The 14,228-nt window shown below is 34.0% G+C and overlaps 1 protein-coding gene across 1 annotated transcript; it reads right to left on the reverse strand.

Annotated features, from left to right (window-relative positions):
• Window positions 1-11,324: 11,324 nt before the first annotated feature.
• Window positions 11,325-12,194, reverse strand: LOC123671635. Its single transcript, XM_045605605.1, has 2 exons — window positions 11,778-12,194; window positions 11,325-11,717 (listed from the first exon to the last, which is right to left on the reverse strand). The coding sequence occupies exons 1-2, from the start codon at window positions 12,057-12,059 to the stop codon at window positions 11,556-11,558; spliced, it is 444 nt and encodes a 147-aa protein (XP_045461561.1). The 5' UTR covers window positions 12,060-12,194; the 3' UTR covers window positions 11,325-11,555.
• Window positions 12,195-14,228: the final 2,034 nt, after the last annotated feature.

Consider the following 14,228-nt stretch of genomic DNA (forward strand, 5'->3'; position numbering starts at 1 on the left):
TCGGAAGTTAACGTATAACTAGTCTATATATATTGGATATATGTTATTCTAACGTACTGAATTAACGTTATAAATCATAACTGAAATGACAACGTTGAAAAATCAACTGGTAACGTATTTTTCTCCCAATCAACGTTAAAAAAACATTTGTTCAACGTTTGTGTGTCCACTGGGAGGAAGCATTTGTTGATTGTTCCTGTCGGTAACCTCACTCTCTTTTCCGTTTCTTTGTTTTCTTGGTTATTATTGGAAAACACAATATAATCCTGCTGCATATTATTCGGCGTCTTCTGTTTTTGCCGAGAAATTAATTTTTTATTTGCTTTTTCTTGGGAAACTTCTTAGTTTGGGGTGGACGTGATTATTTGAGCATGCTGCTTTGCACCCTTTTACTGTCACCAGTCTTAGGTAATGATGGTCCTGCTATTGGTAAAATTTCAGGAAATGACTTTCCAACGTGAGAATTTTGTGAATCTGAAGGATCCATTGTTTCAGAGTGTGTTTTGCATGGAGTTTCTAGGCGTTTATGAGTAACAGGAACGTCGTGAATAGAACCAGTAGAATCGTTTAAACTGTTAAGAGTTGTCTAAAGTTCAACTGGCCCTAAGTCTTCCTCAGTGAACATATCTGGATTACAAAGACAGATCCCTGTTGCTCTGAATCCATTCAGAGCTTTTTCTTTCAGTAGCTACTCTAATGAATGCCAATTTGAAAAGTTCCGCAATTTCAGAAGGAGCTATTCTTTTCATGAGGATGATTCCTCAAATTTGGCTTCATTCTGAATTGAATGCTGTCTCTAGCGGACCATAAAATGCGACATCGAGTGGCTGTATTTTGTGTGAGGTGTGTGGAAGGATCGACTGAAGAATAATACCGTTAGCCCTGCAAAACTCATGAGCTTGAAAAGTGGAGTGGGTGGAATGGTTATCCAATACAAGGAGATGAATGACACGTGCTAATAATGAATAATTAATAGTGCATATACGTATACAGGTGAATGTGAATTGATACATTATATTGAAAAATATATTGATTACAATTTTGACAACAATCAATAGCAATTAATGTGATCAATTGAATTGAACTGAATAATGAATTTATTATTATTTTTTCTTGCCAATGACCTTTTCCAATACCGTTGTAGTATTCCTTGTATTCATCATGTACCTATTCAGGGTTGGCAGGAACACATCGCTCAGCGATATGCCCACCCATTGCACATTTTTATACACACTTCTGTTATATATTATGAATTTGCAATAAAGAATTCTAATAATAATAATAATCCCCTTCTTCTTTCGCAGTTTGAGTAGAATTTTTATTTTGGCAATATTCCAAATTCTCCAACGAACTCAGAGTTGTGCCAATCATTTCTACTGCTGTATAATTTGTCTTTCCGCTGTTTCTTCGTATAAAATTATGTAGAACGCTCCAACCTAGAATGACCTTGTCAAGTTTTTTTTCTATGGATGAATTCCTTTCCGTAAGAAAAGTTCTGAATCTTAATTCGAGGATATCAAATGCATTCTCAAAAACTCTTCATGTTCTTGAAAGACGATAGTTGAATATATGTGGTCCAAGTTGTACGCTGAATAAGGTTTAATAAAATTTTCAGTTAACGCAAATGCTTCATCTCCAATGATTCAAATGTTCCTCTATTCTCTTGTCGAGTGGGTAAATTAAGTTCATTCTTTTTCTTTTACACCCCGTCTCAGATTTTCCATCGGTTCTAGTAGGTACATATATGAATTCATCATTTGCATTGACAATTGTCAAAAATACAACGCTGAAAATTTTTTTGGAGTTGTAGAAATAAGAACCAGAATTTGTCGGTTTTTTAAGTGGAACATGTTTTCCATCGATAGATCTGCCACAATTTGGAAAATTCCATCGTGTTTCAAACTCTCTTGTGATTTTTTACCAATCGTCAGTTGTTTCAGGAAACTGTAACATAAAGGTTTATTTACTATATAATTCATTTGTTTACAATAGAATTCTGAGAGTAATGAAAATGAGGATCTGGAAGTTGATGCATCTGCAAACAGGGCAAGTGATATTCATGATACACCTACTCCAATAAAATATAAAAACAAATAAAAGAGAAAAAGCACTCGCAAAAGCTTACGAAGTACTTTCAGCGCCAAATGATGAAAGTATGATATATTGTGAGGACCTGGCCGTAAAATTAAATAAACTCAGTGATCCAATATTTCGCTTGCACTCAGTTGCGGATTGAGACAACTGAGGTCCCAAAGCGCAAGGCAAATCTGGGGCCCCCTGATCAACACTTGTTAATGTGTGACTATCATTAACCCTTTAAGGGGCATAATAAAGGGGGTAGTTTAATTTCGCCAAAAATTATTCAAAATAGTTCGAATGCACTGTAGCGTTTAATTGCAGCACCAAATACAATGTGTTGTAATTTTGGTTGCCTACTGATGAATTTGATTCGAATTATATTCCTATATTGTTTATCACTTTTTTGTTTACATATGTGCCCGATACTGGAATTTTCTTTCGAGAAAAACGCATTTTGTTACTTATGAATTTGGAAAGTAGAAGTCTTGTTGATTGTGAAAATCCAAAAATGTTGGGATAACGTTATTTTCCTTATTTCTCAAGAATATATTGCGTATTGGTTTTTTTGAAGAAGCAATATATTACCCTTATTAGGGGATTATCTAAGTACAAAGAACGAGTTTCTTTCTTTTAAGGCCGCCCAATAACCAAAGTGAGTGTAATTAATATTCTTTATGTATGATTTTCGTTCAATAACATCAAGAACGATTATCTACTGCATATTTTCGTTATTTTAGGGCCTTTTGTTTTTTTGCCTTCAATTTTCCAACATCAATTTACGTTTTGAATAAAACGTAAAATTCAAGTTCACCGACCATTGAGAAATTGCCTAACACCCTGCAACAGTTAGATGGTTATATGCTGCGGATCTTTGGATTGTTCTTTCCATTTTTTAAGTTCTGGACACAGGATTTTGAATTGGTGAAGTTAATTTGAATAATACATTCAGCCCTTCTGATTCTTCGGTTGGTATGTACAGAATTAATTGCTGATTCCAGTTAGAAATATCGGTACAGGGTGAATTTAATTTTGTAGTTTTGAACTCATTCGTTTAACAAACAATTTCGTGGTCATAGTTTGAAATTGCTAGAATAGATTATATTGTATGTTTTTCTTTCCTTTGAATTCAGATTGAAGGTATCAATTAATCTCATATGAGTGCAAACATTTTGTTACATTCTCTTTAAGATTGTATTTGAAAAGTTTTCATTCGGTCGTCTGAATTAAGAGTAGGTATTTGATTTCTTTCCATAAATATAAAAGTATAGTGAATCCAAAAAGTTCATGTAAATTCAGCCATTATATATAATATACATAATCTATTGTTATGATGTGAATGATATTGATGATATGAAGAAATTTGTGAGGTGATCTTGATCAAGTGAGGTACCCTTTTTTTTGGATTCACTATACTTTTATATTTATGGAAAGAAATCAAATACCTACTCTTAATTCAGTCATTAAATATCTTTTTTTTTATTTTTTTTTTGCTGGCATTTGAAATAACTGGTGGTACATATTCGTACCAGAGATCATTTAGGCAAACAAAATACTTTACTTTACAGTGGTACATATTTGTACCACTAGTTTATATGGAAAATATATATTTATATATATGTTTATTTGAATGTAGTCGAATACATTTGAATAACAAAATAATGCATTGGGTAACTGAAGTGAAATTCTATAAAATTAACCTAAAAAAATAATAATAATAATGTTAAAATATAAACATTGTGGTTGCAACATGATGGAGCTAATGCGCACTAAGCAAAAAAAGTGCGCGAATATTGAGACTTTTGAAAACAGATGGATTGGCAGAGTGGAAATGTGGTTTTGTCTCCTTGATTCATTTATCTGACACCTATGGATTATCTATTATGCGGTAAAGACTTACAGTAGTAAGCAACTGCTACAAAGATTTTTTTTATTTAAATTAACGAGTCTCAGCAGCTAGGCCATTGACACAAGGTACAATGTACTTATCCTCTAGGCACAACAAATAATACAGTTCATAAAATATTCACAAAAAAAGGAAACATTGAACTGAAATGATATCAATCAAATTTGATTGTACAGTTGACAAACTTTTAAAATAATTTGAGAAAAATTCAGAGAGGGTATTCGTAAGGGGTGTAAAACTGCAAAGCTCGAAATAATTCTACCGATAAATTCAAGATATCTAGAACTATGAAATTTCTTTCATAAGAGGAAATGTTTATTGATCATCCTGTATGACAATACCAAACAGAGATTTAAAATTTTTATTATGAATTAATTATTTGTGGCTATGAAAAAGGACAAAAAATCATGATATCAACGTATAGGGTGATCCATGAAAATAAAAAAAATTCCAAAATTTTTCTAGTCCGAATCTGATATATTCGATTTCAGAAATTTTTAAGGATTGCAATAGTAAACGGTGACATAACTTCAAAATTTGAAGTTATTTGGTGTATTAGTTGAAGAGTTATTGAACTAAAATAAATTTTTATTGTTCACCCTGTATGACCGTGCCAAGTAGATATTTAGAATTTTCATTATGAATTAATTCTTTGTGAATGCGAAAATAATAATGGGCGCCAGATAGATATGTGCCTGTCTTAAGAACAAATGGTGTACTCCTCTACCAGAGTAGCAATAAAACGAATAACTCAATGTCAAACGTTCAACTCAACTGAATCTCAATAATTGAAGTGACTTAATACCAATTAACACGTTAAAAGCCACAGGGGTCCCTAGGGACCGCTGATGGACTCAGCTGTGGGCTGATAATACTACATATTATTTTTATAAAATATCATTTTGAATGAGATGAAGTATATTATATTTAGTTCCTATTTGTGGCTTGAATTAAAAACAAGGCAAACAATAATGAGGCTGATCTTCGCAATCTCCACAGAAAGTGTTCACTTTTTTCACTTTATTTTTTGGCAAATTATCTACTTTCTGTTTGTATAGCAACCTATATTTCTTGCTTTTATGGGATGGTCCACCAATGATGGGTATCGACTTGTATTATTATTAACTTCATTCGACTTGTAAAATAACTTTTATTTTCTTGAAATTTACTACATCGATCTGCTCTGTCCGAGCTCGTGGATTGTACTATTCTGATTTTGCACAGGCGCAGACTCTCCTTATATGATTTTATAACAGTAGCGTAGTGGCGCAGCAAGGTTGCCAGATCGCTAACATACTGCCGGCCTCGAATAGGGTAATTGTGTGACAGTTTCTCAATATTTCAACTTTGATTCGCTCTACGATTGGAAATAATGTGAGAAATAAATTTCAAAATTTATAGTACATTCACAGGTTCATAACTCACGAGGAAATATATTGTAGATGGCAAAATTGATAATTTGTGAAAAGTGTCTCGTATTTTTTAAAAACATGTCACTATAACTATATGACTATAACTCCCGATAAGAATATAAGTATGGAGTGGCCGGGATAAATGTGATGAAACTGTCTTTAATGCAAAAAAATATTTGGGTTTCATCAATTTATCTTGAAAATCAGAATTTTCGTGAAATATATTACTGTGCGAGAGATAACTTCTCGATATGAAACAAATCCATAAATAAGATATAGATGGAGAAATACGTTTATTATCACTTCCTATAACATAAAACAACATTATTCACTTCGAAAACAAAAACATCTCACAAAAATTCCATTATGGAACAAAATAAATAGTATATAACATTACTAGCAAGGTAAGAGGGTTTTTACTGGCGAATGGAGGATATAATTGACGAGCCGCAGGCGAGTCAGTTACCTCCTTGAGCCAGTAAAACCCGTTACCTTGCGTGTATTGTTTTATATTTTATTTGTTTCTCATTTGTTAAGGTTAGATATATTCCAAAAAAATCTCAATAATTTGTCTCAAATGTCGTGAGCTATCATAGACATATATTTATATAAGTCTATGTAAGCTATGGAAGCGTTGCCATGAACATTTCTGTTTATTTTTCTTTACATTTGTTTTGGCGAAAGCGAGAATGAATGTATCAAAAGAAATTATTGAGGCAGCCAGTAGTGTAGCTTCAAGTTTATTACCTGCAAAATCAGCTTCAAGGTACGAGCGAGAATACGACGACTTCAAAAAGTGGCAAAACAAAAATAGTGTGATTGGGGTAACTGAAGATGTTTTGTTGGTCTACTTGAATCAACTATCAGCTAGATTCAGCCCTAATACTTTATGAGCAAAATGGTCTATGCTGAAAAGCTGCTTGGAAATGAAAGAAAATGGCCCTGTTCGCAGGTTTGTTTTCCTTAAAAAATTCATTGGAAAATATGACGTTTAGTTGTCATTTGCAGATTTCAAAAGATAATAGCGTTTCTGAAACGAAAAAATGAGCGTTATACGCCAAAAAAGGCAAAGGTATTAAGTAAAGAAGAGGCTGAACAATTTCTTTTACATGCTTCTGATGACCAGTGGTTGCTGGCGAAAATTGTAAAACAATATTTGGGATTTTTGAATGTTGTCGATGTGACGAAATTCTCTCATTAAACATGAATGATGTAGAAGATATGGGAAAATACGTTATATGACGATAAAACAAAATTTTCTAATGTAAATAATACTACTAACTTGTAAAAATTTTGCAAGTTAACTGTCAGTTTTACAAGTTAGTGACTTGATAAAATAAACTTTCTTGATTAATATTGTATTTTTGGAAACTGACGTTTACAAATGAGAAACAAATAAAATTATTATAATGCATTACATGTTATAGCCTTGGAATTGTACATTGAATGTAAGACTTCTGCCCCCCTTGTCAACAACTGGATCTGGCAATAATCTGACTATGTCTTGTTCAGAAATAGTATCCACATCGTCCTGAAGTGGCCAAACAAATTAATTGTTAGAAGAAAACTTAGTGAATTTTACATTCCATTCAAAATCAACTTTTTCAAAAATTCGACCAACAAAATGTTCGACATATTTCTTGGAACAGTATCTGACCAAAACCCATTTACCCACTTCAATCGTATCATTTCTAGCATTATCCTTTGAACTTTCATCTGGTATCTCTGAATGCAGATCATCCAAGTACTCCTCATCTTCATCGGATTCTGTGTAATACGGAGAAAGACTTCTTTCGTTGTTAGCACCTCTGAACCAAAACAAACCCTTATTCTCTTTGATTTTGTATCAACCATCGAAATTTGCCGGATAGTTGCCAATAACAAATCTTCAAATGAAACAGTATTATTTTGTGGTGATTGAAGCGCAGGTTTGACAGCTGTAATTTCATTTCTCTAATTCTGTGGTTATTCCGTTCATTCTTCCACATCTTGTAGAACAAAATCGTGCGAGAATATATCAGAAACGCACAGTTTTCATGGTTATATTTCATTATTCTATGTTGGTACTCCGAACTTTCCGCCACGGCTTTATCTGTCAATTCATCAATTTGCCTTAAAGAAATCAGTTCTGCCAACCAACATTTTTCAATGCAAAAATCACTAAATTATATTTATGGAAATATTTCATCAATTTCAATGAAAATGCACGATTTTGTTCTACAAGATGTGGAAGAATGAACGGAATAACCACAGAATTAGAGAAAATAATGTATAATACTCGTACAGAAGGCTCATTCTACCACCGTTCTTTCCAAAACTCGCCACTTCGTGGCTCGTTTTTGAATTTTGAACTCGTGGAAGAATATCAATGCCTTCTGCACTTGTATTATAAATAACTATTCCAGTCACATTGTTGGAAGTATAATTTTTTTGGAGGGAAGACGTAGTTGCCTGAGGTTTGTTAATAGTAAAATTATTTTCCTGCGACGTTGAGGCTTCTTGATTATTTTCATTTTTGGCATATTATTGAAATGTTCCTCAAATCTTTGAAGGTAGTTGGATCATATGAATCGTAAGGAATGACTTTTTCATTCAATGGGTGAATTCCTGCTTTCTTGAAACCATTTGAAATTACTTCAGGGCTTATGGATTGCCATGTTTCACATAAAAATTGCGAAAAAATATTTTTTGGTAATTTTTGCCCCACATGTTGTCTTTGCCATGCAATTAGTTTTGCATCCCATTTACTTTTAAACGACTTGAACACTGACAAGTCCAGTGGCTGCAGTAGATGTGAACTGTGCGGTGGGAGTTTGAGAATAGTTATATTTTCTCTGATAGCATGTTCTATAATAACCGTATCTATGTGAGTGTTGTGACCATCGTAGACTATCAAGAGGGGTCTCTCATCACCTTAGGAAGGAATGATAGTTTTCATGAAGTAATTTCGAAATACGCCACCCTCCATCCATCCTTTTTTGGTAGCCGCATAGACTGTGCCTGGATAGCTCATTCCTTCAGGAGCAACCCATTTATCCCACAGATATCGCCCCTTGAAAATAATTAAAGGTGGGGCAACCAGCAGCATTGCACATCACTAGTATCGTCTCATCCAAATTCCAAATTTGTGATGGTTTGTCATGCAGTTTAAGATCTCCAGGGTGGTATTCAATAGTGAGAAGTAATTGTTAATTGTAAAAGGATCCAATGGTTTCTTTCTTGCATATTCCACATTTTGTGGTACTTTCAGACTCAAACGGTGTCTCTTTTTGAATCCTAGAAACCACTCTTCACCGAGAGTTCCATCCTTAAAATGATTGACAATATCATGCTTTAAAATTTAAAATTTAAATGCTTTTGATGCAGCGTAGATACTCTGCCTCTTTGCTCTGACGGAGTCGAATGCATTTTGTAGATTATCTTTCGTATACGTTGGCTCAGCAGACCCTTTCTTTTTATAATTGCGCACCATGACCACAACTAGAACCATAGCCGGTGTAAATGTGTTACAGTGGGAAAAATGTGTTATTTCTTTCACAATCACCCCAAACAATATATCTCACATTTGCCCCATACTCGTTTTTTCTGGAGAAAATGTGATATAACTCAAATAACCTTGTAAATAATAATATTTAATCTTGATTGCCTACCTAATAAACAGCATGCAATGTGTATGTTGTTGGTTTGGAGTAGCAGAGCGTGGTTTGAAATTGAAAAGAAACGAACGCTTCGAGTTTACAGAACAGACTAACTTTATTCTAGAAAAGAAGTGATGCCACAAAAATTATACCTATGCAACTAACAATACACAGAATGTTTTTCTCTACTACTAGATGGAGCCAGTTATTTTTGGGCATAAACTAACATATGTAGGCATATTGAAACGTTACTCACCAAGTTGGGACTATGAGAAAACAATTTTTTGAAGTAACGGTTCGTATTCGTATTTCAGGTTATGTAAACGACGTGCGCGTAATAATGACGTGTTCACTTATGAGTCGATGTTGTACGTTTCTCTAGTGAAGTTCGGATGAACTAGGGTATTTAGAACATTAAACGCTAGATATCAGATTCTCTAATACATTCAATACAAATATAACTATAACGCTCTATTACGATTACCCCTTTGTCACATTTACCCGCATTCACCTTACATTTTCTGTGTCATTGCAAATAGATGTCGTGAAATTTTGTGAACTGAAAACAGTTTAATCTATAAAATGTCTGACATCTTCATTATAGTTTATTCTACTTGTTGATGGCTCATTGATTTCGAAATTGTTGTCATCATCGGAGTTTTCATCTGAAACAAAATTGCTTCTTTGCCCAAACATAGTAACAGCATGTATATAACTTGCACAATATAGTTTTGATGCTGTTTGTGGAACACTCACATTTATATTTGTGCAAGAATATTTTACAATGACTACAATATCCTAATCGACAATCTGGATAACATGATGATATTGTACATGATAATATTTATCATCATATACAGATCTCACCTTGAAATGTTGTCCTTTCACATTCTCTATCAAGTCCTTCATTGCTTCTGCTTTTTTATGAGCTTCTATAGTCTTTTTATGTTGATAGTTGTTGGAGTTTGGTCTTTCATTTTTCATAATTTTCTTCCACATCTTCTCATCAACTATTTCTTCCAACAAATCTAATAGCTTTTCAACTCTAGAACAATGAATATTTGTAAATTGTTAATTGCAAGAAAATAATTATGTTTACACTATAATACCTTATTTTTTTTCCTTTCATTTAATTATATTTCAGGTATTTATTCAAGCTCTCTATCGCCATATTTGTGTTGATACCTGCTTCAATTATATAGCAATAGGCCCACATCATTACTCTCTCTTTGTTTTGGAAGTAATATCTTAAAAATATGCATGATTAATTTCATTAGACACGATATGCCTAATTCTGCTCACTTTTTCAGATAATTTAGGAAATCAATTTCATTTTCATGTTCCAGATATTTAAAATAACTCTCTTTGTATTCCAAAAACTTTACCTCATTTAAGGCTTGGTGTATTTTTCTCATTTGAATTTTCATTCCTTTTCTTATATCCAAATTTTTGATTTTCTTTCTGCCTTGTATTGTCCATTCACTACATGCCACGAACAAAGCAATTTTCTATTCTTATTCAGCTTTCACCTATGCATTGAAGTATTTTGGGACATCATCGCTCATGATGAATTCCGCTTCTAAAGTTTCTCCTTATCTTGATTTGAGTGGGGTGAAGAATATTTCCTGTATTATTTAATTAAGCTTGTTGCTTGATAAAAACGCAACAGGAAATCCACTACCCGAATCATCTTTAACAAGCACTATGGTCAATTCCCAATTTCTTCGATTTGAGCCATGTGTTCCATCTTGCATATAGTCTTAAAATTGTCTCTAATTTTTTTTTTTTTCATGATTCCATTCATAAAAGCTACGGCAAAATGTTCGTCTCTCAAACCCTGATAACTATCTCCTACAAAAACACACATATAACTACTATATACCAGTAACAAGTACCATCTACAACATTATCCATCAATTATTAACTTGGTTATATTATTACTAGCATTATATCTAGATATTGCTAACATACAGAATTCCCAGAAGATGAACTACATTGTGGAATTCTAAACTTACCAATCTTTTTAAACCAAAATGCATCATTTCTGCCAAGTCGATTCCACTCTTCGATTTTTAATGCTGTTGCAATCATATCGTCAGTATGTCGCCTGTTATCTTTATTGTATTTATTTCGAAGGTTTGATAAGTCTTTAGCATTTAACACGTTCATCCTACTATAAATTCGCCAATATGTCCGGCCAAGTGCCCTCCCTCCAGTTAGGGGCAAATCCAACGAGCCGTTCGAGAAACTCCTCCTGGAGCATGCGCATGGGTCCTAAAGGAAAGAGCCGAACCCCAGCTCTCCAATGAGCCCCATCTTGTTCAAATCAGTCCAGCCGTTCCTGAGTTATTGAAGTTTTCATCTGCGCAAGCGCAGATGGAAAAATTTCTGTGAGGGTTAGGTGTCGATTTTTAAGTGTTTGCTAACGCACCTAACTAATCCTACCAAATTGGAGAGCATTCTTATTTTTTGTTGCTGGTCCTCCACATCCGGATTATAGTTGATTATCGCTCACTCAGGTCCTTATGATGTTGTGGACTGTCTCCCAAATTGATCCAAGAACTGCAACGACCATAAATTTGACAATTTGATATTTTCTCCATTGCGCCGTCGCAGAACGCCAGGGCATATGTCCAATGATCTCAGCGGCAAATAACATGCGTATTTTAGAAGTAGGGACAAATCCTAGAATATATGAAAATTTTCAGTTTTATTCCAAATTTATATAACTTATAGAAGACATACCTTCTGAATTGCTCCTATTGCATCTATAAGAAATGTACTTTTTCCTACGATAAGTCGATGTGCGGTGAGTACAATAGTCAACATCGCGATTTTCGATACTCTTCCATTCCAAGAAATCCTTAAAATTTGGGATTTTTTTTTGACGATTGAATTATTTTCAACATCATGATGATCCGTCAAATGTTTCATCAGTTGTTTAAAGGTCTGATGTCTTTCAGTGTGGCATAAAGGACAAATTATTCTATTTGCATTAGAATTTGTCTTTTTATCTTCCGAAGACATCGTCGCTTTGTTTGAGGGTGAGATGTTATATTAACAGCATCCCGCGTGAAAAGGGAGAACGTTCATGAAGAGAGTGATAATGCCTAGGTAAACTGAGCAAATAACCTTTCCTTGTAGGTTAGGTGTGAATATAGCAGCGCCTGAGAAGTCTAACCTTCTCTAGATGAATGAAAATGAGAATATAATATATGTAAATACAAGGTGCATATTATGAGCAATCAAGACTGGTCTTACTGAGTCTCTGGAATTGACGCCGAAAAGCAGTCTCATTATACGTTTCTGCGTCAAAAAAACATTTCTCCAGTTGACTGCCCGCCCCCATAGAAGCAGGCAAGGTTTCTTATGAACATTATGGAATTCAACTACAGTAGTTTTCTCTGTATTTATGAGCAGTTTATTTCGGAAGCACCAGTCTTCGAACTGACATAGTACGGTTTGACACTTGAAAATCAATCCTTCTCTACTTTTATCCCCTACAACTACGTATCGTCAGCATACAAGAATAGAATATATATAGAATAATCAGGAAAGTCATTAACCAATGTCAAAAACAATAAGGGTCCTAGGAAGCTGCCTTTAGGGGTTCCTATAGCTACGTCGAACGGGACGGATTTCTCATGTTCAATACTCACGATTATTTTTCGTTTTTCTAAGAACGACGTGAACCACTCATTAAGGAAAGATCTTACTCCGAGTGTATTCAGTTTGGCTGATATGAAACTGGCCTCAAGGCAATCGAAGGCCTTACGCAGGTCGAAGCAGATCATTGCAACGTGCTTACCACTGTCCATCTTAGAGGAAATACTCGGAACAATCTCTGTCATTGCAGTGTTCGCTGATCGATTTGGTCGAAAACCATGCTGAGCATTTGCAAGTAGATCACGTCCCTGCAAAACAGAATCATTCATAGCATCAGTCAGGTAAGGGCTGATTAAATCTGCAGAGTATTCAAGCACTGATATTGGGATCTCATCTACACCAGTCGTGCTTTCATTAGGTAAGCTATTAATAAGCTTTACAATCTCACCAGGTATAATGGGATCAAAAAACATAGATCCGCTGGAACTTCGCCTCATAGTTGTGCAGGCATTATACTCAGAATTCCTAAAATACTCAACAACCATATCATTGGCCGAGTTGGCGAAGTAATCACCAAAGATATGACAGTCTACTGTCAATCCACTGCGCTAACGAGGTAATTGTCTAGCCAAACCATGGGTTAATGGAAGAGAACCAGAAATCCTGCAAAGTGTAATTGATGTTACACTTTGTTCTATATTTCAGTGAGGTTTTCCATCCAAGTTAATTTTTACCTAAGTAATAATACTCAACGAGAATTGAAATTCTTTTTATTATATATAATAATAATAATAATTCTTTATTGATCCCTTTGACATTACAAAGAATGTATGGAACAAGTCATATATAATGAAGTATAAATTAATGAGCTATTTCTAAGAAAATGAACACAAAATATAATATAATCTTAAAACATAATAAATGAACAAAGATTATCTGAATTGACCATCTGTCATGTATTCCCCCACACTGTAATACGCTTTTTCAATCAATAAACGCTTTATTGCATCCCTGAATCTGAACTCATTTAAAATATTAATCCTCTCAGGTAGATCATTGAATATTTTAATGCCCTTATAAGATGGGGACAGTTCAAATTTTGTTGTCCTATATTGAGGAAGACACAATGTTCTTTGGTTTCTCGTGAAATAATTGTGATAGTTCGACAATCCAACCAAGTTTCTCAGATTACGTCTTGTATTCATAAGAGATTTGTATATATAAATACAAGGAACCGTAAGGATGCGATGTTCAATAAAGAGCGGCCTGCAGGAGGAAAGTGGGCTGACATTGAAAATCATACGCATTATTCTTTTTTGAGCTATAAATATTCTGTTTACGTCGACAGAAGCTCCCCATAATAAGATGTTATATTGTAAATGACTGTAAACTAAACTGTAGTATACATCCGGAATAGAATTCAATGGCAGATATAGTTTTAATTTATTTATAGCGTAATAGGATGTATTGAGTTTTTTACTCAATACATCAATGTGTTTGCACCATTTCAAATTACTATCGAGATGTACACCTAAAAATTTTACAGTTTCTGTAGAAGAAATTTGTACATCTCCCAACTGAAGGGTCAAT

The sequence above is a fragment of the Harmonia axyridis genome, chromosome 1, assembly GCF_914767665.1.
Source record: "Harmonia axyridis chromosome 1, icHarAxyr1.1, whole genome shotgun sequence".
Taxonomy (NCBI): Eukaryota; Metazoa; Arthropoda; class Insecta; order Coleoptera; family Coccinellidae; genus Harmonia; species Harmonia axyridis.